Raw genomic sequence first — 25,261 nt, 5'->3', positions numbered from 1 at the left:
TCGGTTAGTGCAAACAGCCTGTGGCCGCAGCGCAGTTAAAGGTAAAACGGAAGGTAGTCGACATATCAAGCCAGTTAACTCAAGCACCCGTTCACATGTCGATATCGGCAACAAATAGTAACAGTTCAAAAATGCGGCAAGTGAGAAATCACGACTTAAAGAATAAATTCTGTAAAACTTATATCGAAATAGTATATGTAAGCTTCCTTTATATTTCAAGAAGTATTCTTGGCAGTAAATTCAAATTATATTTTTTGGGCACATTGGAGCATTTCATAAGTACATTTCAGTGACTAAACTAAAATTTTTTAAAAATTATGATTTTTGACTTGTGTCACTTTTCTTGGCGGCGTGCGGTATGGTATTACTAGTTAGGCAAATACAAAATCAGTCACCCTTCCTATGGGACGGTCTTCATCGTAGAAAAATGACGTTTTGCTAAGTAATGCTTTTCATCCATGCTCGTAGTTTGCATAGCTATATCGCAAGTACCGATGCCAATGTTGAAGATTATGATGTTGCGTACCTCAGGTTACAATACAAGTTTCTTTATTTTTGTTACGCTTTACCACTATTGCTTATTAAGTGTGTGAAACATTGACGTATTGACGACTTATATAGAATGTTGAGCAATGTTTCATTCTGGAGTTACAGTTCTGCATAACATGCATTTTCTTTTATATCAGGAGTAATTTGTAATTCGAAGTTCACAGTTACTTCTGTGTATGTCTACAAACATTCGCTAATGAAATTCGTCGTAAATAATCCATCACAATTTGAGAAGAACAGTGATGTCCGTGCCTACAACAGAAGAGGGAAAAACGACCTTTACTACCTGTTATTAAAGCTATCAGTGGCTCAGAAAAAGAGTTCAGTGTGCAGCAACAAAATTTTTTGATCATGCGCCCATGTCTGATAGGTAGCAAAGCAAGTTTTAAATCTAATTTAAAATTATTTCACTTGGACAATTAATTCTGTTCGACTGGAGAAATTCTATTTAAAACAGGCAGAAAAATACGTAAAAGACCTGTTTTAACTGTAGTTTCATAGGTAGGACTAGAAAAATAATGTGTTCATTAATATTAACGCTAATCATGTACGCATATCTTGTAAACTAACTCGTTCCACATCATTTCGCAGATGACAACATAATGCAATCCTTATTTATAATGATACTCTGAAACTGAGTCACATACTTGTCACTCTTGCAATGTCAAGTGCACGCCATAAATGCTGTGCGTTCTTCTCACCTATTAACGGCATATATGCTGATGTTCCTAAATAAACCAGTCGTGATGCTATGTTACTGTCGTCTCCAGGCGTACAACCCGGAAGCATGTACAGATAGCGTCTCGACTGTACAATAGACTACGACAGCAGCTGCTTTCAGTTTTGCTCAAAGCGCCTCAGCTTTTTGTGTAACCTTGCAGATAGGTGGGGGGATGTGGCTGAAAAGTCGCCGGTATGCGACCACGCGGTGACTGCGTGGTGGTGGAGGGGAGTGCCTGCGGCCCGCCCCTCTCTCCCCACCCCTCCCTTCCCCGCCCGCCACGGCACGAGCAGAGGGTGCGCGCAGGGTAGCTCCGCCAGAAGCTCGCCGACGCCAGCCGAGTAGAGTTGCCCGCCATGCCTTCAGGAAAGTTCACCAAGTACTCCTCCCGCTATGGGTCCTCGAACCGCCGATACCACTCCGGGTACCGCTACACCCCGCAGGTGAGACGCCGCATCTCCTTTCAGCTCTTTTCTTTCTTCCTTCCTTCTTTTTTTTTAATCTCACATCTTTGTAATATGTACGGCGAAGGGTACAACCGCTTGTACTTGTACTTTTCACCTAAAATGATTATCGATTGACTTCAAGTACTTTAACTTGAACGGTGAGGATTCGTCAGAAAAAACTGGTTACTTCGCTACTGGTCTAAGGAAACTTGATAGCACCAATCGTCTTTTCAGTATTTGACAGTCTGAGTACCATCCTCTGCTTTTATTGTTGAAGGCTAGGAAATTTAATAATTAAGTTACTACAAAGAAATTCAGAACGATTTACACGTAGTATCTACGTAACAATGGAAACTTTCAAGTGCTATTATGTGGCACATAATACTCAAGAGCAGGTGGAAAAACCCAGAAGCTTCTGAATGCCTGAGTACGGCAATGCTGATGTGTCACTGCGTTTAATCACTTACTTACATCAGTTAATTATCTAAGCCGGAAGAGTTGCAGGTAGTTAATATCGACGAGTTACATTTATTGGAAGAAACCTGGGAAAATACAGTGGAGTTACAACGGAAACCTCGAACCTAGCACCATGCACTGGGTACTCTTAGCTATTTTTTGGGTATATAACTTTCACATCAGCTCGGATTACAAAAAGAGATCCGAAGGATATCGGTATATTTGCAATCGGAAGGTTTAGACAATACAAAAGCCTTAAAAATGTATTCGGAATAAACATTATTCTTTCGGCAAAACGTTACTGGGTACATATAATGAACCAGTATTCAAGACCGCCTGTAATGCGACTCTGCTATTTCCAGCGCACATTTCGTGCAAGAATGAGAGCAAGTGGAGAACAATTATTGTGCTTTTGGAGGCATACTTTCCCCGAATCCCAATCTCGAATGAAACAGGAAACGGACCGACAGGTAATCGTTGGAAGAACTCTCCACCATGCACTTTACAGCAGCTTGTGGAGTGTTTGTGTACGTGTAGATATTACAGGACAGTTGTTTCATTCCATCCAAGGATGAAAAGTCACAAGTTTTTCGTAAGAGGTGTGACATTACCAACAGAGTCCCTTTTCAAAGTATCTGTGTATCTACCGTCTTTAGTGAACAAATGACTATGCGATATTGATCACAGAGTTACGTCGGTGTTTCTAAACGATAAATTTCGAATCATCTGCCACTTTACGCAAATCAGGAAGCAGACTTAGTTTCTTTGCGAATGATGCAAGTTATTTTGTCAAAGATAGCAAGCAAGTACCAAAACAGGAAATACTAAATGGTGAAATGTGAAAGTTGTTGATTTGTTGTACATAAATCGACGTGATTCATACTTTTCAAGAATTACGATGATATTGATAAATGTGATGTGATAACAAGAAATAGTAAACCCAGTGTAACATTTTGGGATGAGATGGCCTGTCTGGCCATCCCGAGTGTCTGCCAACGGACTTCCACGGGCTTCCTACACTTACGCCTCGTAACTGATTCATAGTTTCTTCAACAAATTCAAGACAGACTTCTTCGCTCACCGCTATTCATCCAAGCTCGTACTTCGTCTAAAATAGTCCCGATTATGACGTAACATTGGGCATAACCGTCTACTTCTGCAGGTCTCCTTTTAATGCAACCTTAGGGAGTTCATTTTTGGGCGGCATGTAGTGAATGACATTATGCACTTAGTTTATAGATACTCGTAGGCTGTTATGATAAACCTGTTTCTCTACTTTCTGCTAATTCCGACTGATGGTCATTCCCGTCAAAAAAAGCTGTACCTATCTGTGCTGCTCCTTATCTCACGCGTTCGATATCCCATGTTAGCGTAACCTGATATGAATGCTACACGCCCATGCAATATTACGTGATAGGAGGTCCAAGCGTTTTGTAAACAGCCTCTTTCATAGCGATTCGCGGGTTCTCAGTACTCGGCTAGTGAAAAGCAATCTACAACCTGAGTTTAATAGCAACCGAACCTAACTGGTCACCCACTTCGTATGTCGACGTAAGGAAGGAAGGATGATTAGGGTTTAGCGTCTCGTCAGTGGCGAAGTAATTAGAGATAGACTCTAACCTCGAATTGGAGGACGGTACAGGAGGACATCGGCCGTACCTTTTTCAAAGCAACCATCAAAGCCTTCAGAGTTTTTGACGATCCACGGTAAATCTCATTCTGGATGGCCGCACAGATATTTATTGCGTTGTCCTTCCCAATGTGACTCCAAGGTCTTACTACTACGCTACCTCGTTCGGCGTTTTGGCTACATAACAGTACAGATAAGAGGAGTAACATTTTCACATCTAGCGAATTTGCAGTAAGGTGCATTCAGAGTCAGATGCGATCGAATACATAGAATCATGCGCACTTCCCCTTTCTCGACTCTGTCACCTGTAAAATGTATCAGAACAGTTTTGTTCTCTGCAGCTGATCAACACACAGTAAGCAGAAAATTGGGCTTATGAGCCTTTGCTGCTATGAATTCGGAGCCCCTTGCGTGCAGTTGCCCGATGACAGAGAGTCAAAAATGCGGCTTGTGAAAGGAAAGTAGTATATTGTGGCGCCGTTTTCAATCTTGTTGAGGAATACTGCTATCGAATATCACCCTGGAAGTCCTATGAGGAAGAACTTATACTTTCACATCCACATATAACATCACCACATTCTCAGGCCTTGGCTTATAAATATAAATAATATTGAATCTCAGAAATCCACGTCCTCTTAATATCCTGTTCGTTATGTGGTACTTTACTTGGCAGAAGACCACGGATATCGAGAAAAGGAGATACTGGGCTGCTTTGAACTGCTCGATTTCTCATATGTCTGATGAATATGGAAGCCTTCGAAGATGTGTCTAAATAGTTGAGACGCCGAGTAGTTTCGGCAGTACTTCTCTCCACCCACAATATTGATTCACTTGCTAGTGTTTTCTCCTTTGTCGAGCTCTTCATGCTCACGTATTTTCCTGTGACCTTTGTTTTCATCCATAGATTCCGCCTTAGTCAAATTCGCTGTTCAAATGGCTCTGAGCACTATGCGACTTAACTTCTGGGGTCATCAGTCGCCTAGAACTTAAAACTAATGAAACCTAACTAACCTAAGGACATCACACACATCCATGCCCGAGGCAGGATTCGAACCTGCGACCGTAGAGGTCGCTCGGTTCCAGACTGTAGCGCCTAGAACCGCACGGCCACTCCGGCCTGCAAATTCGCTGTCATCTTCCTTTTGTTCCCTAGTTCAGGTATGACTGGTTGAATAGATGACTAACAATGTTGTTTCTCCAAGCGGTGACTGCTCTGGACAGAATCTTTGTCAGTCATTAATTCCACTTCGACACATTTCCTTAGTTTGGCCTGACATTTCCTTCATCCTTTGCTTAACAGTTGATGCTTAACAGTTGATGGACGACATACATTCCGATGAACACACCGCTATCGAGATGGCCACTCACTGTTGAGAGAACAGGAATTGTTTGCTCCCCAGAAAGTTAGTCCCCTTCACGAGTTTTGAGAAGAGCGGAGAGACAAGAGACGCCTCTTTCCCTGCGTCTACAAACATTATATGTGAAAAGCATTTGGTTCCGCAACATTTGTGGCATGAAATATTGCATGTTTCTCAGGAGCGGCCAGCATGCTCGTTGCATAATCGAGACGTGGGTCAATGTTCTCAATTGGAGAGCGACGTTGTAAATGACGTTGTGCGCTGGATTTCTAATGTTTTTATTTATCATGTTGATCTTGTTTTATACCCTAGGATTTGATTTCATACCAATGACAACTGTACCACTCAAAGAGGTGAATGTTTTAGATCAGGTTGTGATGGATTTGTAAACAGTCTAAATCTCCATTTAGCCGCATTGAAATTCTGTTGCGCGAAAATGAAGTTCTGCCACGGCAAGAAACTACAATGAGCCGTCGATGGCTACTCGGCGACACCGTTTTTTATCTACCACAACTTCCGCTCGCACACTGCTCGCCATGGCAGCTGGAAGTAGTAAATGCTATACAGCCGCTCCTTCCACTCATTCGGACGCTCTCTTCATGTCAGTAACCGCGAAAAGGAATTTCGTCATTATCAGGGGTTATTAGAGACAGGGTAGAAATGTATTTGAACGAAGATGGGAAAAAAGCGTCTGCAATGACCCGTTCCATAATCGTCTGGGATGCGCCTCATTTCAAGAAATAATTGAGAACCTGATTTCAAATGACCGAAGCCAGTTCTTCACTCACACGCGTCACCTTTCTTCATCATCGCTCCATGCCACTAGGTACTAAAGAGCCCCTGCAAACAGTTTTATTGAAGCCACTGATCGTTTTCACATTCGACAGGTCGTAGCATGGAAAGGAGTGGAAAAGAAAGGGTTACGTTTTCTTAGGTCCGTCTCACTCGTAGGGAGAGAGTTTTTCGATTTTATCTCATACAATTATCAGAGCCTCAAAAAATGATCACGTTGTTGCATAAATTACGACGTAGCAAGTTTTGGGGGAAGCTATTCTCTTTTCAATTGGTTCAGCGTCGTTCAGGAATCAAAGGCAATTACACAAGTAGGCAAATGAAGACACCTATCAAATTACGTTCAAGGGGGAATCGCATTCAACGTATCTGTTAACGAAACAGTCCTTCAGTATGCTGGGGACCGAGATCTGACATATTCCAACCAGGGATATCCATCCATATCGTGGTGAAAATTTCGTATGGCAATAGCTTATCTTCAATAATGACTTGAACTAACAACTTTTACAAAAGACGCAGCAATAAGGAAGGTGCAAGATCGAAGGAAGTAAGTTCCTACTGAAAACTTTTGCCGTTCATACAATGTCCAAAAATTAAGGATGCAATGTCTCCTTCTTCAAGCATAGGACTGATCCTCCAACTGTGTAGACAAAGACTACATGCCGATGTAAACGACACACAACACTTTCTACCTCTGTCACCTTATGTTAAGAAACCACGAGGACTTTATTCTACTTCCGCTGAATTCGTTGATAATCATTTGATCCACCCGGATAGACGTGCGCGTTAAAGCGACAGTTCTGGTATGGGAAGCTGAGCCAGTCCCGGATCGAATCCATCCGCTGGAATAACGACGAGGGTCGGTATGCGGGCCAGCCTGAATGTGGCTTGCGGGTGAATACAAGAGTTGTACCCAGGTCCCGCCACAGTTTCATGATTCCGCCCACTTTTACACGAATAACACTACACACATCCAATTGGGGTACACATATACCGTCCAGGGTGGTTATGGGACGGTGAAAAGAAGGGCATCAGGCAGGCAACCCCTTAAATTAACCACGACAAATCCTTTCATAGCCGTCCCAACCCTGCGCTGATGCGGGGCAAAGGCACAAGAAGAAAAAGGAAGATAAGAGCATCGTTTGAATGTTGAGATCTAATTTACAAATGCAGCGACGAGAAAAGGTTTGTTTAAGCAATATTCAACACCCAAGTGTTCGCGGCCGCACAAGCCGCATTACAAACCCATAAAGCCGCATTACAAACCCATATGCTCGCCTTTGACATGCTCAAATTCTGTCTTTAAGGCAGAAAATGTTTCGCCAACATCTGCCTCTTCATGCGTAATATTTCTCGTGTTGTTAATCTTTGTTACCCTGAGACTTTTTTCGGAGAATAAGTACTAGAAAACTGAGGCTCTTATTGGGTGTGAAAGGGGGGGGGGGTGGTTCGTGCAATAGATCCCAAGTATTCGTCTGCATCCATAAGTAAACATGCGTGATTTCGCTTTACTTACTGTCAGGCCTATAAAGTCATGCCGTCTTCACCTACTCCACAAAAAAAGATAAGTTCTCATACTCGTAGTTGACTAGGGAGGCTGTTCCTAAGAAAATGTCTAATGCATTCTCCGAGCACCCTACTCGTGTAGTACTGCAGTTCCCCAGCTGGTTTGGTGAGGCTGGACTGTCCCAGTTGGTGTATTCCATTAGAAGCTGAGATAGTCATCATAATTCGTTTCAAGCATTTCGATATTAACTGTCGGTGATGTTTAATCACTAAAGTTCCTCACTTTCATGAATCCTCTGTCGTTATAAAGCGTGAAATATAATGTTGGCATTATCTTAGGATATAGACCTCGTCTTCGCGACTAAACGAGAGGTAGTTTGTTTGCCAGACACATTTCGCTTCTTTTATTTTCGAAGCGTCTTCAGTGCCCTATAATACCCATTTTGTCTCTTACTACATTTATAGGTTATATATGTGATGAAATGATCATGAATTTATTTCTACATTAGACTTTTTTGGCTTTTTTTAGGTTCAAAACGATGTCTTTGTATCAAGTTACTTTAGGCTTTTGACAGTTTTTAAATGCGCTTGCTATTTCGTGTGCCCCGCAATTGAACTATTTCCTCGATGGAGTGGTATTGGAGCATCGTGGAAGTTGAGAACACTACAAGTAACAAACACATGGCATAAATACACGATTTTAGATGATACACAAAAAAACGCGATGAATTGTTGTGAAATGTGCACCTCATTTTCAACAAAAAGGACATCCAGACACACGACTGCAGTTATTTTTACGAAAGCGTCACTCGTGCAAGGGCATTAAAATCATACAAAATGCTCGTACGTGACGCAGTTTCATCAGATGCCGGATGAATCGCCGTACCAGCCCACATTCGCAGTAGTTGCGTAGGTTTTGGCCCGAGCCCGGCGTTTGTGGTGTCATTCTCTTTGGATCGAATATTTAGGCACTAAAATACGATCCAGTTTGTGGACACGTATTGAGTCCCTACGTCGATATTCGAGGGGTCACGTTCCACCCGCGGAGTGCAGGTTGTCTGGAAACCACCAATGTGGTACTGCCATAAACTTTCATCGCTCTTCCTTCAAACGACAGCACTGTGTCCATCTTTAGCAGAGCTCTTGAAATTTCAAATTACTTCGGCAGACTCTATAAGTCATTTGCATGCGAATGTACGTCTGCGCATCAAAACTACGTGCATGTCACATGTGCCTCGTGGATGCAAGGCATACGTCGTCGATTGAGCAAGCAGCTGTCTCCACTATCTGGTATTCTGTAGTGCGTCAGCATGTTGAGTAACGAGTGACCAGCTGAAGTCAACGGGGCAGCAAGATGCGCAGAGGGACGTGGGCAGCAGAGACCGTGGACTGGAAGAGGTCCAGAGAACATGATAAGGGTCCGCTCTCTCATTAATTACGGCACACACTTAAGATATGATCGTGTCTTTGTGCGCCTGCTATTCTCGACGTTGGAGGAGTAAGACATGACGTCATTGTATATCTGGTGAAAGACAAAAAAAAGAATAGTCGTTAAGAAACAGAAACAAGAAACATATATAAACATGTAATGTTATGTGTGCCTCACTGTTGTTTTTTTTTAACTAATTTGTGCCTGATTTTATTCTGAGAAGCTCAGTAATGTATGTAAATACCATAAATGTAAATGTGATTCAAGAAGTACTTGAAGTGAAGTGAAGCGCTGCTGGACAGCAAGAAAATCTTTAGCGCGCAATCCCCGCAACGATGGTAGTTGTGAATCTCTGAGTATGGACTTAAAAAAAAAAAAAAAAAAAAAAAAAAGACAATTGATTTATTAAAAAAAAAAGAGGACTGTTAATCTGTATCTGGTGGAAAGAGGGCGTGTTGCTGGGCCGTCGCTCAGAACGTACTGTTACATTTAATGAAAATTAATATTTTAGTGATAAAAACGAGTAAAGTAAGTGGAAGAGTTGCCAAATATTTATGTATACAAATTTTCTGGAAGAGAAGAATAGAAATATCTTGTTTTTGGAAGAGGAGGTGAACTTCATTGTCGTCGCCGTCTATCAATCGACAGAATTGTAAGTGTACAAAGTTCACTAAAATACAGGAAAAGAAATGCATTCTCTATAGTTTTCATTCAATATGTAACAACCTCTCATAATTTATTAATTACAGAAAATGAATTATATTCTTGTACAATAGTGTGGCGCTGAACTCCACTGACCAATTTTGATGTAGCGGGACGTGTAGTTTGAAGGAAGTTTGTGTGCCAAGCAATATCCTTTTCTCACGAAAAATAGATTGCTGTTTGATCTTATTTACTTACAATAGTGGTCCCTTAGGTATGAAAAGCTACAAAAACTTGGCTCAAAGCTATCCGCAATATGGCCTAGTAACTAACATAGTCGTATTTTCAACCTTAAAGAACAATAACTTCCTCCAAATTGTAATACGTCACCAACTGGTGCAGAAGATGATCATTCAAGGAGGCAACAACCAAAATTCAGGTACCAGTTACGACTTAAAGTAAAAATCTCAATCAAAAATCAATCTCTCTCTCTCTCTCTCTCTCTCTCTCTCCAAACACATATATAAATATTCATATTATTAAGATAAAAGTCATTTTATAAACAGACCGTTATCATATAAGAAGGGGCAAAGCAGAAGCTTCGTCGGACTAGGACCAAAACTTGCTTACCAGTATAATGGAAAGGTTTGAAAATGCATAACAGCATATTAAGGCACAAACTTACAGCCAGGATTTTGACATACTGTCATCTATACAAAATAATAGTTATTTTTAACGACTAATAAAAGCATGATTCCAAGAAACGTCAGAAGGCTTTGCAATTAACGTCCCATCGGCGTTACGGCTATTAGAGACGACTTTGAAGCTCAGGTACCACAAGGGCAGTGAACGAAATAGTTCACGCCCTTGCTTTGAGAATCACTCCTGCTTTCATCTCAAGCGACTAAGGGAAACCGTAGAGAACCAAAACATGAATTGCCGCACGGGAATTCGAACCTAATACTCCCAAAAACAACCTAATCATTTCAACTATTTGCTACGTTAAACAATGGCTCGTGCTAGACCTAATTTTTTTGTAGACTTCAGACAGTGCACAGTTTCCGGACAGCGTACATGGCTTCTCAATATTGTTTGACTGCACCATCGAAGGAGGCAGCTTACAAAACTATCGTTCGACTGATTATTGAGGGATGGCTGCCCTTCTAGGAACAGTTTACCCTTGATATCCGTTATAACGGAATATCTCCTATGAATAGAAAACGACATCTGTTTTGCCAGTTTTTAAGAATGAGCGAAGACAGATCTGCAGGGTTACACGCCTGTATCACCGACGAGAATCTGTTATTATGGAAGAAAAATTGTTATTTTACATGGTAATAGTTTCTGAGATCGAACAAATGCACTTTAAGAATCCACTAGCATTCCGCATACGCTGAACGTGTTTTTTCTTTTTTTTTATTTTTTTTCAGTTCCATAATGTTATAGGCAACGGGTCCCAAGGTAATGCGTTTGTCGACTTCCTGAACGCCTTTGATACAGTTATGTACTGTCCGCAAGTAATAAATAAGTGTTTACGGTGTGTCAGACTAGGACCAGCCAAGAGCCGTATGCGATTGACATAAGGTTAGTTGTGTGCTGGAAGTATTATTAAGGATAAATTAAAACTGCAACAAGACATACAACCTTTTCTCGTCCATATTACGAGAAGGAAATCAAAGGAATACGAAAGATGTGTATAACGCCTCAGATAGTTCCAAAATACCCTGTTCTCCTTCCGGCTACAAGTCACACTGTACATCTATGTGGGGAACTGAAGAATTTTTAGCAAAAAGAACTCAATATGCCTTTCTGAGTAGAGAGTAGAAGTATTTACAATAGGGAAGTGTAGTACGCGCGTTTCTAATCAAGATTTATACTAATATAAACGGTCTGGTAAATAACGCCTATAGTTCTCAGAGACTGTTCGCAGACGACGCAGGTGTATAAAGGGCAATTGTACCAATATAAAATAAAGAAAGGTTTACAGCTCGTTATGGTGGAAATACTTGCTCATAAGCCACCAATTAATCTGAGATATCTTTTGATTACATCATCGTTGAGGAATTACTGATATCAATCACAATGTCTAGGTACGTCCATTCGGAACGACTTATATGAATCGATCATTAATTATTTCCGGGGAAACCAGATACGAGACTGACATTCTCTGGGAGAACTAAATTCCAAGGAAGTATAATCCATTTACAATTGTCGCTCAAAAATGTCTCGTCTGAGCGACTCTTGTGTACTTTCCATTAGCTTGAGATCCTTAACAACTTGAGTTAATGGAAGTGTGTGTGTGTGTGTGAGAGAGAGAGAGAGAGAGCTATCTGAGAAGGAATAGGAAGTGAGGAAAAAAAGAGGATATCAACACACCCAGAAAGGACCATCACGTACCGTACAGTAACTTCTCGATCTGATACGTACCGAAAATTATTTAAGTATGTTTTCCTGCATATCATAGCAATTAACTACGTTTCGGCTTGTACACATATCATCCTCGGATTCAGTTCCTTTGAAAAACTAAAACTAAGCGTTCACATTTATCATAATTTCTTAATTACCCTACGACTTCCTATGATGTAAGAGTATACTAAATCCTGCTGAGGAATAATGTTGTCGATCATAGTTCAAATAGATGTAGCTGATAAAGGGTATTTCATCCACACATATGAAATCCCAGATAAAACGAAATTTCGTCAGAAACGTACCCCGAAGGAAGCTTCCCTGCAGCGTGGAATCAAACAGTGACGTCGGAATCCCCACTAAATATCAAATTCAGCTGTCCAGATTCAGACTGCATGAGGATGAACTGCTCACTGCCCACTACTTCTGGCTCCAGGTGCGACGATGACTCGTAACAAATCGGAGCTCGAATTCGATACATGGGTTGGTTATAATGAAACTTTACCTATTTAAAACGTTATAACACGGAAACTAATTACCGTACGAGTACCAAACATGGTAGCATTAATGTCCAAAGTATGGGGTGCATGATAACCACGCGTAACAGCGCCACGGTCCAGTTCCAACTATGGACACCAGGTACCGTGATCAGTGATTCAGGGTCTTACGCACCCGACCAGGGGCACTGCACTTATTGACGTGTTAAAAGGAACAGGGCATTATTGGTGAAGCTCTGTTATCAAAACAAGAGTAATGCTGCAGCTGCACTTCGAGAATATCGCCGGCTGAAATGACTACGGAAGGGTCCTCTTTCTCCACGTGCTGTGCGGAGCATGATGAAGAAGTTCGAATCAACTGGAGAACTGGGCGTCGCTCCGGGAGGAGGCCAACGACCGGTTGCACCACAGGTAATTGATGAAATCGCTGTTACTATGGCAGACAACGCTGCACGCAGTTTCCGATCGTCAGGCAGTGTGCATGCCGTGACACGACAGTTGAACATCCTGTGGTCCACCATACGGAAGGTGCTTAGAACCATTCTCAAACGGTATCCGTACAACGTTCACATCGTACAGCAGCTTGCACCACAGGACGCACAACGACATGTTGACTTCGCTCTCTGCCTTCTCGCAAGGATTGAAGTTGACGAGGACTGGCCCTGGTCTATCCTATGGACAGACGAAGGTCATTTTTCGCTGACGGGTGAGGTGAACACACAGAATGGCCGAGTGTGGGGATCTTCACCGCCGGTCACTGTGCATGCAGTTCTTCTGTACGGTGAACTGGTGTAGCTTCATGGCTACGTTCATCACTGGCCCATTCTTTTTTGAACAGGTTGGGGCCAAGGAACAAAGCAGTGCAGTGTGACTGGCCAGCGTTGCTGCGATATGCTTCGTAAGCAGGAGAGAGACGCATTGAACTCAACAGTTTTCACGAAAGACGGGCCCCACCGCACATCGCTCGTGAAGGTCACCTGCTTCTCTGAGAAACATTTGGAAACGATCGAATTATCAGCCGATCGTTTCCAAATGCTTGGCCGGCACGATCGCCTGATCTCACTCCATGTGATTCCTCGTTGTGGGGCTACAGCATTTGCCAGGGGAATTTTCCCACATGTGCTGAAGTGCGGCGCAGCATATCAAGAAAGGTAACCAGCAAACCTACGGACATGCTTCGTTCTTCCGTGCAGAATGCAGTCCTGCGCATTCAGACTCTTCCGGACGCTGATGGGCACCATATTGAGACCCTTTTGTACTAGTAATGGTACCGGTATGTAATGGTATGATGTACAGTAGCAGCACATTCAACTGAACTGATTCTTCTCTATATCCTTGACAGTAATGCTACCAAGTTTGGTACTTGTACGGTAATTAGTTTCCGTGTTATAACGTGTTAAATAGGGAAAGTTTAATTATAACCACCGGCAAATGATTTCCACCAAGTAACTAGTAAAAGATATTTGCTATCATTGATTAAGAATTATAACACTCGAATCTACCAGTATTTATGCTCTTGCCTCCGTTATTCCTAGTTCAGATTTATCTGTTTGCTTCCTCAGCTCGCTTCTCTCAACAATTGTCACGTTATTACCATATTCAGTCGCGGTCGACTTTTTATTGTACAGGGTGTCCGAAAAGTCTTTCCCTGATTACGTAAATTGATAACTCAGGCTAGAAGTAAGATACAAATATGAAACTGGTGTCTAATTGTTTACAAACTATCAAAGTTTTTTTCACACATCAGTAAACTTCCACATGAGCACCCTTGGTAGCACGTAGCACATCTAGGCGATATTCAATTTCCATCCACACATTAGCCAACATCACTGGAGGGATCGATTCAACGACTGTGGTTATCCGTTGCCGCAGGGTTTCAAGATCTGGTACACGTGTTCGGTAGACCTCGTCCTTGACATAACCCCATTAAAAGAGGTCTAATGGGGTTATGTCACGAGAGCGTGGAGGCCAAACCGTTGTCCCATCGCCCAGGAAAGGTCATATCGAGATAGGCACGGACGTCCAAACCCCAATGAGGCGGTGCACCGTCTTGCTGAAACAAGACATCGGGGTGATACTGAAGCAGCTGAGGAACAGCATACAGTTGCAACATGTCCAGATACACTGCAGATGTGATGGTAGCCTCAGCGAAGAAGAATGGTCCGATAATTCGATCGTGCAATAGCGCGCACCAAACATTCACCTTTGGACTGCCTTTGGTGCACTCCATGACCTCGCCAGGGGGTTGTGAACCCCAAATACGCACATTATGGCGATTCACTACTCCACTGACAAAAAAGGTCGCTTCGTCGAAAAAGGCAATTCGTCTGAGATAACCATCATCATCCTCAATATGTGATAGCATTTCGACCGCAAAGTCATATCGACGTGTACTGTCATTGGGCAACAAGGCCTGAACGATTTGCACTTTCTATGCACGAAACAATAAACGGTTGTGTAAAATGTCATGGAGAGAGCTTTTTGGTATCTGTGATTCACGTGAGGCCCTGCGCACCGATTTCTTCGGACTTCGCAGAAAAGACTGCATTACAGCTTCCACCCTGTCTGCTGAGGTTCTTGGTCGACGAGACCTCGGAAGGTCAGCGACCGAACCTGTGGTCTTGAACTTCTCATACCAGGCTTTAACGCTCTTAACATCAGGTGGATTCCTTCCAAATGTTGTCTGGAAGTGTCTCTGCACTGTGGTTGGTGATCGTGTCTCATGGTACCACAGGACACACTGTGCCTTCTCCTAACTGGTTAACATGGCTTCTTGGGCACTGCACCTCATCCACTACTTACGTACTGCGATCCTAAAACAGAAAAAACTTTGATAGTTGTAAACAATTCGACACAAGTTTGATATTTGTATCTTACTTCTAGCCTGAGTTATCAATTTATGTAATCAGGGACTGTCTTTTCGGACACACTGTATGTTGCTTTTTCACTCAGTCCTCGATTTGGTACGCATTTTGAATCTTTTGTCGACGGTCAGTGTTGGCCGAGACACCAACCGAAGTATCTTACAAAACTTTTTGCGCGTCTTGCTTAAATAAGAATACTACTTCTGACACGTCAACAACGCGATAAGGGTGTATCGACAGAATGAGACAAAGTAACAACCGCAAGACGTACGTCTTGTTTAGAACTTCCACTGTGCTTGGATGAACAAAAACACCAGTTACGTTTCAGAAGAAACGGCTAGCTGCTTATTTACAGTGATTCTCTCGAAATAATCGGTAGGTTTCCTTTATGCAACAGCGGGAAATCGTAGCTGTTGAAGTTGCAAAGCACAGTGTCGCCAGCTGTCATGCCTTCTAGTGACGCCGATCTTGATGTGTAATATCACGACAGAGGCTAAGATCATAGTGCAGTTTCAACATTTGTGTGTGTACGTTAATGCTTGTAGAAGTAAATGGCAACTGACTTATTGGACAATACAGAAGTTCTGCGTAAATCTTCATAACATTTTCTTTCTTCTCCTCTTCCTCCTTCATTTTTACGATTCTCTGCACCGACACTTTGAAAATTGAGATTATCTGTGATTCTGTGATAGCGACGAATCGGTTAAATCCCTCACTATGAAGTTTTTTGTAAACCTGCATGATTGATATTGGTCTCTATATGGAAACATATCGGATGACAACTTTATCATCCCTCTCGGATTTTTTCTTTGTGAGCAGTTCATCGTTTGTTGTGGACAATCCCTTACAGCCATATTAGGGGTAAACTGTACCAGAATAGTAGTGAAAATGCAGGAGGTTTGCGTAACAAGTGAAACTTCAGGCAGCTTGTGGCAGTCGCTACTTTCTCTCCTCATTGAGCGACTGGAGGTCACTGACACGAGACATATATCTTTTTTATGTTGTAAGAAAAATAGAAAACACAAGTATCTTAAAGCGTTTATTTGCACTGACATGAGGAGTGTAGCCGCAGCATAGCACCTTAATCCAGCAGTATCCACTTTCTTGGACTGCTTCTTTCATTTATATTTACATTCACCTCCCAACGAAAAAAGGAAGCTGATAGGAAATTACAGCACTCGTCCAAACTAGAAAAAGTTCTATTATGCACAGAATACTGATGACACTGAAGAGTTTGATAGCTGGTCAGAAGCGAGAGAACCACTAGTGAACTGGTATCTTGCACACAAGTTCTGCCAGGCGTATAAGCCACAGACGTTCCAGAACTTCTTGAGTGACATAGTTAACATTCAGGTACGCTGCCCAAGAGCAATATTCATGCGCCAGAAATTGACTTAAGAATAGGCTTATTCTCTAGCGTCAAATTCTAAAACTCCCATAATGGTAACGTGGATAATTAGAAGCACAATATAAACCAAACCACAAAATACGATTCTTCTAGACCCACCCTCTGCTTTTGTAATGTAGGAGATGATTTAGTAGCAAAGAAAGGAATGAAGCGTTGGCGGGAATTAGACTAATTATAGGGAAAACAGACGCCAGTGTGAGATTTATTCAATGAATGCTAAGCAACTGTAATTGACGTTTGTAGATGGTAGATTACAAAACTCTTGTTCGAATGGTTCTTTAGCATTACTCATCAATCTGGGACCTTTACAAGGTAGAATTAACAGAATATATAAAGTATATCCAAAGAACAGTAATGCGTTCCTCCAAAGATTTGTGTAGTAAACGCGAAAGCGTCACGGAAAAGTTCATCCAGTTCCAAGGATTAATGGAAAGTATAGAGAAGATTCATGGAAGAGTGATGTGTTAGGTCACGGGTCCGTTTATAATGTGCAAGATCGTTAGGGATATGCTCGTCAAACTCCTGTGGCAAATGCTTCTAGAAAAGCGATGTGCGTCACGGAGAGGTTTATTGTTAAAATTTATGGAGCTTACGTTCCGAGAAGAGCCAAGCGGCACATACTGCAGAATTAAAGATTACTCAAATATTCTGTCCTGACAGAGATATTAAGACTCTTCCGTTGAGTATTTGCCAATGCAGCATTTCTGTCAAGCATTCTCGCGTGGCAGAAATGCCTGTAAGGTTTGTTTCTTCCTATGCTTATTTGTAAATGATCTGGTTCCACCAAAATCCAATCCACTTTGGATCTCCCACGATTGAAGGGTGTTTCTTTTTTACGTGTGTTTTCTTTTTTAATCATGCCCAAATTACGTGTGTGCCTGCAAGTAAGTCTTCATCTAGGATAATAGGCAGTGTCGTACCTCCTCAGAAGTGCTCATTCCACTTGCAAGGGTACAGCCTTCGTCCCCACCCATGAGATTTGCATGTTGACTTTTCGTCGGGACACTGATGACCATGATGTCGAGCGCCCGTTCAATCCAAATCATCATTGTCATCATCATCCACTTGGGTACTGAATCAACAGTTTGGACAAACCAAATTCATCTTGTTACTTTTAGTGCATTATGCATGGAGAATATGAGTACAAGTTCGCATAATTATTGTTTCCAGAATCCTTGTCGTTTGCCATTTAGAGGGTCGGTCTGTCTCACATAGGTCATTATATTAGAATGGCGATGATGCTGTAGGATTTTGCTAGATTGAAGTTAGTGATGAGAGATAGTGCCTCTGTGTACCACTTCTGTCATCTTTTTTCAAAGGGGCGTGATCTGTGCTACATTTCAGTCGCTAGGAAGCGTTCTGTGCCCAGGTGATTTTTAGTAAATTATGGTTGAGAGTGGATTTAAAACATTGGTTAATCCTGTAAATAACTCAACGCAGACTGCTTCAGGATCTGTTGCGTTTTGGAGGTTGCAACTGCTACGCAACATAAGCGGTGCTGTGCAGCACCGTATACGGTAACTAAATGTTGACAGTTGTCTATTTCGGTCGCAGTGTCATCGACTCAAATTACCTACTAATTTTAACCAAGTAATTTTGGATACCGTCCTGTACAATATCTCAGTTATTCCTGCTGCTGTTACCGTTGTACCTACCAGCATAAAGGTTGATGTGATGCTGCTCTCAACGAAAAAGGAAGGAAGGAAGATTAGGGTTCAACCAGTTGATAACGAGGTCATTAGAGACGGAGCACAAGCTCGGATTGTTTTAAGGACACGGCAGGAAATCGGCCGAGCCTTCTCACAGGACCCATTCAGGCATTTTCCTGGGGAAAATTACGAAAAAACCTAAAAAGAATGGTCGGACGCGTGTTCGAAAATCGTTGTGCTCTCGCATGCGAGTCCACTGAACTCTCAACGCTACTCTGTCTTTTCATGTGTAACTACAAGCAGCGTATATTCATTTGAACTTTTTACTGTAATCAAGCCTTGATGTCTCACTCCAGTTTTTACCCCTATCCCCCTAGTCAATCTATTGCTAAGTGAGCTATTCTTTGATGCTTCATGATGTGTCCTATCAACTTATCTCGTATTTTAGATAAGTTGTACTGCAACGCTCTTTTCTGGCCAATTTGTATCAGAAATTCCGTAGTCCACTCGATCCATCCATCTAATCTTCGGCATTTTTCTGTTGCGCCACATTTCTGATGTTTCTATTCTCTTCTTGTCCATATTCCATATGAGGCTATACTAGAAATACGAGGGCGTGCTGAAAAGTAATGCCTCCAAAATTTTTATTTTCTTCGCAATATCGGTTGAGGTTTTACAAGTCATGAATATTACCCGGCCGAATTTTCCTGCTTCAGGTTGCAACTCTCTGCCACTAGAGGACTGAGAATTGTAGCGTGAAATTTGGCGGTCTGTGACGTAAGTACGTTAGTGCGTGAGAAACGGTGTGCTGTAATCGAGTTTCTAACAGCAGAAAATGGGCCTCCAATTGACATCCGTAGGAGAGTCAAAGCTGTGTGCGGTGAAGATTGTATCGATTTCAGTTATGTGCGACGGTGGGTTATTCTTGCTCGTAATGAGGAAAACGGTGTTGCTAACCTCAGCGTCTGTAACACAGCTGCTTCTGTTGACAAAACGTAAAGCACAGATTCGAGGACTTCTTTTTGATAGTGATGAAGCAGTACAAGCAGAGGTGAGGTTGTAGCTCCATTAACAAAGTGAGATACCCTACAGTGATGGTATCAACCAACTGGTCTCTCGTTAGGAGAAATGCGTTCATCGCCAGGGTGACAATGTTGGGAAATAACTATGTAGGCATGACTAATACAGACATAGATTGTTAATAAAGTCTGTTTTATTTAAAAAGCTTTACGAGTTTTCATATAAAATATTCGTTGGTATTACTGTTCAGCACGCCCTGGTGAATACTTTCAATAACAGACTTCCTAAAACATTTGCATTAGTATTTCTGTTACTTCAGGAAAGTTTTTATTGGTATTGCCAGTACACATTTTATATCCACTTTACTTCTGCTTTCGTCCGTTCTTTTACGGCCTGAATACTGAAAATCGCGTACTACTTTGAGTCACACATCTTCTAATCTAATTCCATAATCAAATGCCCGATTTTGTTCGACACCACTCGAACGACCCATGTTCCACTTTTGCTGCTGTAGGTCTCACAACCTCCACCCGACACACTGTCCACCCCTTTCGAGTGATCTTCCAAATCCTTTGCTGTCATCGGTTACTTCAATTATTTTATTAAATCTTCTGAACTTTTGTTCCCTTTCCACATTTCTTACTTTCCACAGTTAGCAATCTGGATAACATATGACAGACTACAGTCCTGACTCACTGGCCGTTATTTATTGCCCTTGAGCTGTCAGTAGCGCTGTCTGGTTCAGTACCTCAGACGGTAGCTCTTTTGGAGTCGTTTAGCTCCGTCAGGCACAGTGGCGGCTGAGCTAGCACAGCTGCCGTGAGTGTTTCGCAAGCGCTGTGCTGCGCGGCGCTAGGAGCGCATGCAGCCTTCCAGCGCGCTTGCTGTGCAGCGGCGGCAGCAGCAGCAGCGACGTGGCCGTGCCGGTCCCTGCGAGTGGAAGTTTCCACTGCTGCGGGCGCTGGACACACGCCGCGTCAGGCAGCTGTCTGGCGCCGGGGCTCCCGGTGGAGGGGGGCCGAGGTATGCCAACACGGGCAGCTCGGCGCTCTCTGGCCGCACGTGGGAGGAAAGCCGATGCGAGACCGAGGAGCAGATAAGTGGGACGGGCCACGGGTGGCTGGCGAAGGACCGCGCCCTCCCGAGAAAGCGTCAGCGGAGGGCGGCTGGAGGACCGGACGTCCAACAGACGCACTCCCACCGGGCTATTTCTGTCCGCGCAAAAAAGTTGCACGCCGCGTGCAGTTCAAGGCCTCGCTCGGGCTGTGAAGGGACGCCCGGCGCCTTTCCCGCAACAAACAGGTTGTCGGATTGCTGCTTTTTTCAGTGTCCGGTGTAGGGGGCTCCAGGTAGACTGACATAATAATATTCCTGTTACTACAACTTTCCATTTTGCCACGGAGGGACGAGTTGAGTAAGGTTACTAAAGTTGAGATGCGAAGAGAAATAGTTCCCAAAAAACGGAAGACGGAAGCAATACCATCTGAACCCATCCTCTGTTTATTTTACCAGCAAGCGCGTTCCCGACTGAAATCGAGAAAGAGTTTTAAAACACTTAAAGCATTCACAGTATCACAACAGCAAACGAACGTGCAAAGGTGGTGTGCTAGAAGCCAACATCTTGAAAGATGGACGATTCCTGAAGGAATTCCTAATGACCACTCGGAAAAGTCGGCTGTATTGAAGTTACTCAAACGAATCCATTCTGGCTTCACAAGACGTAAAACTAATTTCCAGACATGAGATCTCAGTGTAGAAACTATGTTTTGTGAATGTTGATCTGAACTGACCTAAATTCATTTTTTAACTGTCGTTTACGCAAACTTCCATGTACCATTGAAAACCTTACCGAAAGCTACCTTCAGACCTCTTGAGGTAGCCAACTTCTGGTCCGAAATCGGATTAACATTCTGAATACTCATATTTTGTTTTAGGCAATAAGCAGTGTTTGTTTTTGTTTTGAGTCGTTTGATTCTAATACAATAAATAAATTTCTAAAGCTTTCTTCCTCAATACACTCACCATGTCTTTAACGCTTGTGTCGGACTGTACTATCTCGGTAAGTGTTTCGAGTCCCCAGTACGTCTGTCGTTGAAGGACAAGAGCTACAGCATCTAGCACCACGACAGCATGCAGAGTTCTCAGGAAAGTTTCGTCAGCGTAAACATAGTAGTGGAAACAAAACTGTGCGTTACAGTGTTTTAACTTCAGATCACTGCCACAGAAATCATTACTATAATACATATCTAGAAAATACGATCCCAGCGAACTTTCCGAACACTGAATCGAAGGGTTGCTGTGGAAACATACATACGATTTGCGGTGACCATGTCCATTCCATTGCACAGACAGCGTTCCAGGCAAGGAATGATCTTTCCAAGATGATATTGGCATATTCACACGACTGGCAACGTTCAAGTTTATTTTGATGAGCTTCGGAGTGAATTAACAACGTCCCTGGTCTCCGTAATGGCATGATCTGAATAATATTGAGCAACTGTGGTCAATATTGAAAAAAAAAGAATGAATCAAGGGCCCGATGCTGTCATGCACTATCTAGTAAACGTATTAACACAGAATTACATCCAAGAAGTGGTGCCACTTCTTTACCTCTGAAGCACAAACAAAAGTTATGTGTTGTCGCTGGAGAATTATAGGTCAATATTTCCTCTATGTGCAGTGAATGATAGCTATCTTCAAATATGACTTAATGCACGATAACACACACAACAGACAGATATACGCCGAGAGTATTCGATTATAAGATTAGTGTTGAACTGCCGGAGCCTGTCACGCCGTTTATACAACTAACAAGGGAACCTCCCCATCGCACCCCCCTCAGATTTAATTCTAAGTTGGCACAGTGGTTATACCTTGAAAAACTGAACACAGATGAATCGAGAAAACAGGAAGACGTTGTGCGGAACTATGAAAAAAATAAGCAAAATATACAAACTGAGTAGTCCATGTGTAATATAATTAAAATCTAGGACAAAGTGAACTAAGGAGCGTCGTGTTCGTGTGGTTAGCGTGAGCAGCTGCGGAACGAGAGGTACTTGGTTCAAGTCCTCCCTGGAGTGGAAATTTTAATTTTTTGTTTTCAGTTTATGTCACATCACTTTTTTGGGAGTGATTATCACATCCACAAGAAAACCTAAATCGGGAAAGGTAGAAGACTCTTTTTACCCATTCGCCAAGTGTACAAGTTAGGTGGGTCGACAACATATTCCTGTCATGTGACGCACATGCCGTCACCAGTGTCGTATAGAATATATCAGACGTGTTTTCCTGTGGAGGAATCGGTTGACCTGTGACCTTGCGATCAAATGTTTTCTGTTCCCATTGAAGAGGTACGTCCTTTCGTCGACTAATCGCACGGTTTTGCGGTGGGGTCGCAAAACACAGACACTAAACTTATTACAGTGAACAGAGACGTCAATGAACGAACGAACAGATCAAAACTTTACGAAAATAAACTTATCACTCGAGGGAAGACTTGAACCAAAGACCTCTCGTTCTGCAGCTGCTCACGCTAACCACGAGACCACGACGCACCTATGCTTACATCATCCTTGATGTTACCTATCTTGCGCATGGACAACTCAGTTTGTATATTTTGCTTATTTTTTCATACTTCCACACAACTTCTTCCTGTTTTCTCGATTGATCTGTGTTCAGTTTTTCAAGGCCTATCCACTGTGCCAACTTATAACTAAATCTGAGGGGGGTGCGATGGGGAGTTTCCCATGTAAGAGTATGAACTGAGACGATCACATGAAATCAATAATGGGGAAAGACAATAGGAGATTCGTGTTTGTTGTGAGAGTTGTAGCGAAGTGCAGTTAACCTGTAAAGAAACGTCTGCAGAACTGCTATTGCGTTGGAATCATTATCTAGCAGACGTGTCATCAGATATGTGAGGAATTCAGAGATACGTTGATAGGAATGTAACTGGTTGTTACTGCCCACGCGAAACTTGGGATCTTAAATGTATATCTTTCGAAGACCGGAGACATTGTTCTCGCGGAACTGTGTTAGATAAACTTGGAGTATCTGTATTCAGGGAAGACCGAGCCATAATTCTGTTGTCGCAACCGTATAACTGGAATCGATAACATGAGAATAGTATAAGAGGTACTGTGGCTACCTGAAGTATATTTTTCTCTTGCTTCATGCGCGATCCGAATAGGACTCAACAATTGTTAACGTAGGTAGGAAGTACTCTCCTCCACGCACTTATAGGAGTGCTTTGCAGAGTACATATGTAGAGTTAGATGCAGATAAAACGATACAGAGCTGCCAAGCACACAGCTTTAGAATAAAAAAAAAAAGGTCACGAAACTGCGAGTGCTCGGCTAATGTACATTTATTTCACTTACAAGGCCAACGCCTGAGACGACTTTGCACGTCGAAAACTGGATCGCAGAATGGAAAAACAGTATTAGAATTTTACTATTTCTGCGTTTCTTATTATTAAATTCTAATCTTTCTACCGAAACGTGAATGAGAAACGCTTTTACGTAATGGTAAGTACTATAGCTGGTAATGGCCTTGTAATTCGAAATCTTATTCGCGAAATAAACTAACAGCTCTAGATATTTACCATTTTATGTACTATATTCTTAAGTGTTACGTTTCTCTGCGAAGAACAAATATAAATCGGTCGATGTGATAGTAGTGAAAGACGAACTATTATGATATTTAAAATTTCCAGAACTTTGGCGCAAGATATTTGGAGTACTTTCTTTATCTTTACTAATAACAAAGAAGTAGCTACAAGATATTGCAAGTCTCACCTTCACGCTGGTATCGCGTTTCGGGATCAGTATTTACACGTCTCCCCCCTTATTCCTATACGTTCTACAGGGTTACCACCTGTACTGGTTTGTTTTTTCTAGGGTGAACAAGTTAAAGATTTAAAACCTTCTATTTATTTACGTTGACCACGTGCAGCGGGTCATTGGCCACTATTTTTGGATACTATTGTCCTCTGCATTGTTTTGGTTTTCCAGTTTGTTGTAGACAAACAAAGCACGTTATCTATTCACGTTCTTGTGTCTCCTTGGTCTCATCTGTGATTAGCCTGTTTGAGATGAGAAATTATTCTTCTATGACCTTTCCATTGCCAGTTATTCCGTTGTCGTTATTGCTGTTATGGTCTTGAGTCCGAAGACAGGCTTGATGCAGCTCTCCATGCTACTCTATCCTGTGCAAGTTTCTTCATCTCCGAGTAACTACTGCAAACTACATCCTTCTGAATATGCTTTCTGTATTCATCTCTTGGTCTCCCTCTACGATTTTCTCAGCCCCCCCCCCCCCCCCCACCACCCCCCGCGCTTCCCACCAGTACTAAATTGGGGATTTGATGTCTCAGAACACATCCTACCAACTGATCCCTTCTTCCAGTCAGAATGTGCACAAATTTCTTTTCTCCCCAATTCTGTTCAGTACCCCCTTATTAGTTACGTGTTCTACCCACCTAATCTTCAGCGTTCTTCTGTAGCACCACATTTCAAAAGCTTCTATCCTCTTCTTGCCTACACGGTTTATCATCCATGTTACACTCCCCTACGTGGCTACCACCATACAAATACGTTCAGAAAATACTTCCTGGCACTTAAATCTACACTCGATGTTAACGAATTTCTCTTCTTCAGAAACGCTTTTCTTTCCATTGCCGGTCTACATTTTATATCCTCTCTGCTTCCCCCATCGTCAGTTACGTTGCTGCCCAAAAAACTCATCTGCTACTTTGTCTCATTTCCTAATCTAAAATCTTCAGCATCACCTGATTGAATTTGACTACATTCCATTATCCTCGTTTTGCTTTTGTTGACGTTCATCTTACATCCTCCATTTAAGACACTGTTCATTCCGTTCAACTGCTC

General features: G+C 42.4%; 1 protein-coding gene across 1 annotated transcript in view; it reads left to right on the top strand.

Annotated features, from left to right (window-relative positions):
- The first annotated feature begins 1,581 nt into the window (after positions 1–1,581).
- The window catches only part of LOC126481090 (proton-coupled amino acid transporter-like protein CG1139), a 136,383-nt gene continuing 112,703 nt past the window's right edge, over positions 1,582–25,261 (top strand). Inside the window, exon 1 of the mRNA XM_050104596.1 lies at positions 1,582–1,713. Coding sequence (XP_049960553.1) covers positions 1,627–1,713 — 87 coding nt within the window. The 5' untranslated portion in view covers positions 1,582–1,626. The remainder of the gene's footprint in view (positions 1,714–25,261) is intronic.

This window comes from Schistocerca serialis, chromosome 5 (assembly GCF_023864345.2).
Source record: "Schistocerca serialis cubense isolate TAMUIC-IGC-003099 chromosome 5, iqSchSeri2.2, whole genome shotgun sequence".
Classification (NCBI taxonomy): Eukaryota; Metazoa; Arthropoda; class Insecta; order Orthoptera; family Acrididae; genus Schistocerca; species Schistocerca serialis.
Note: the sequence above shows the minus strand (reverse complement) of the source record. Positions and strands in the feature narration are given on the sequence as shown.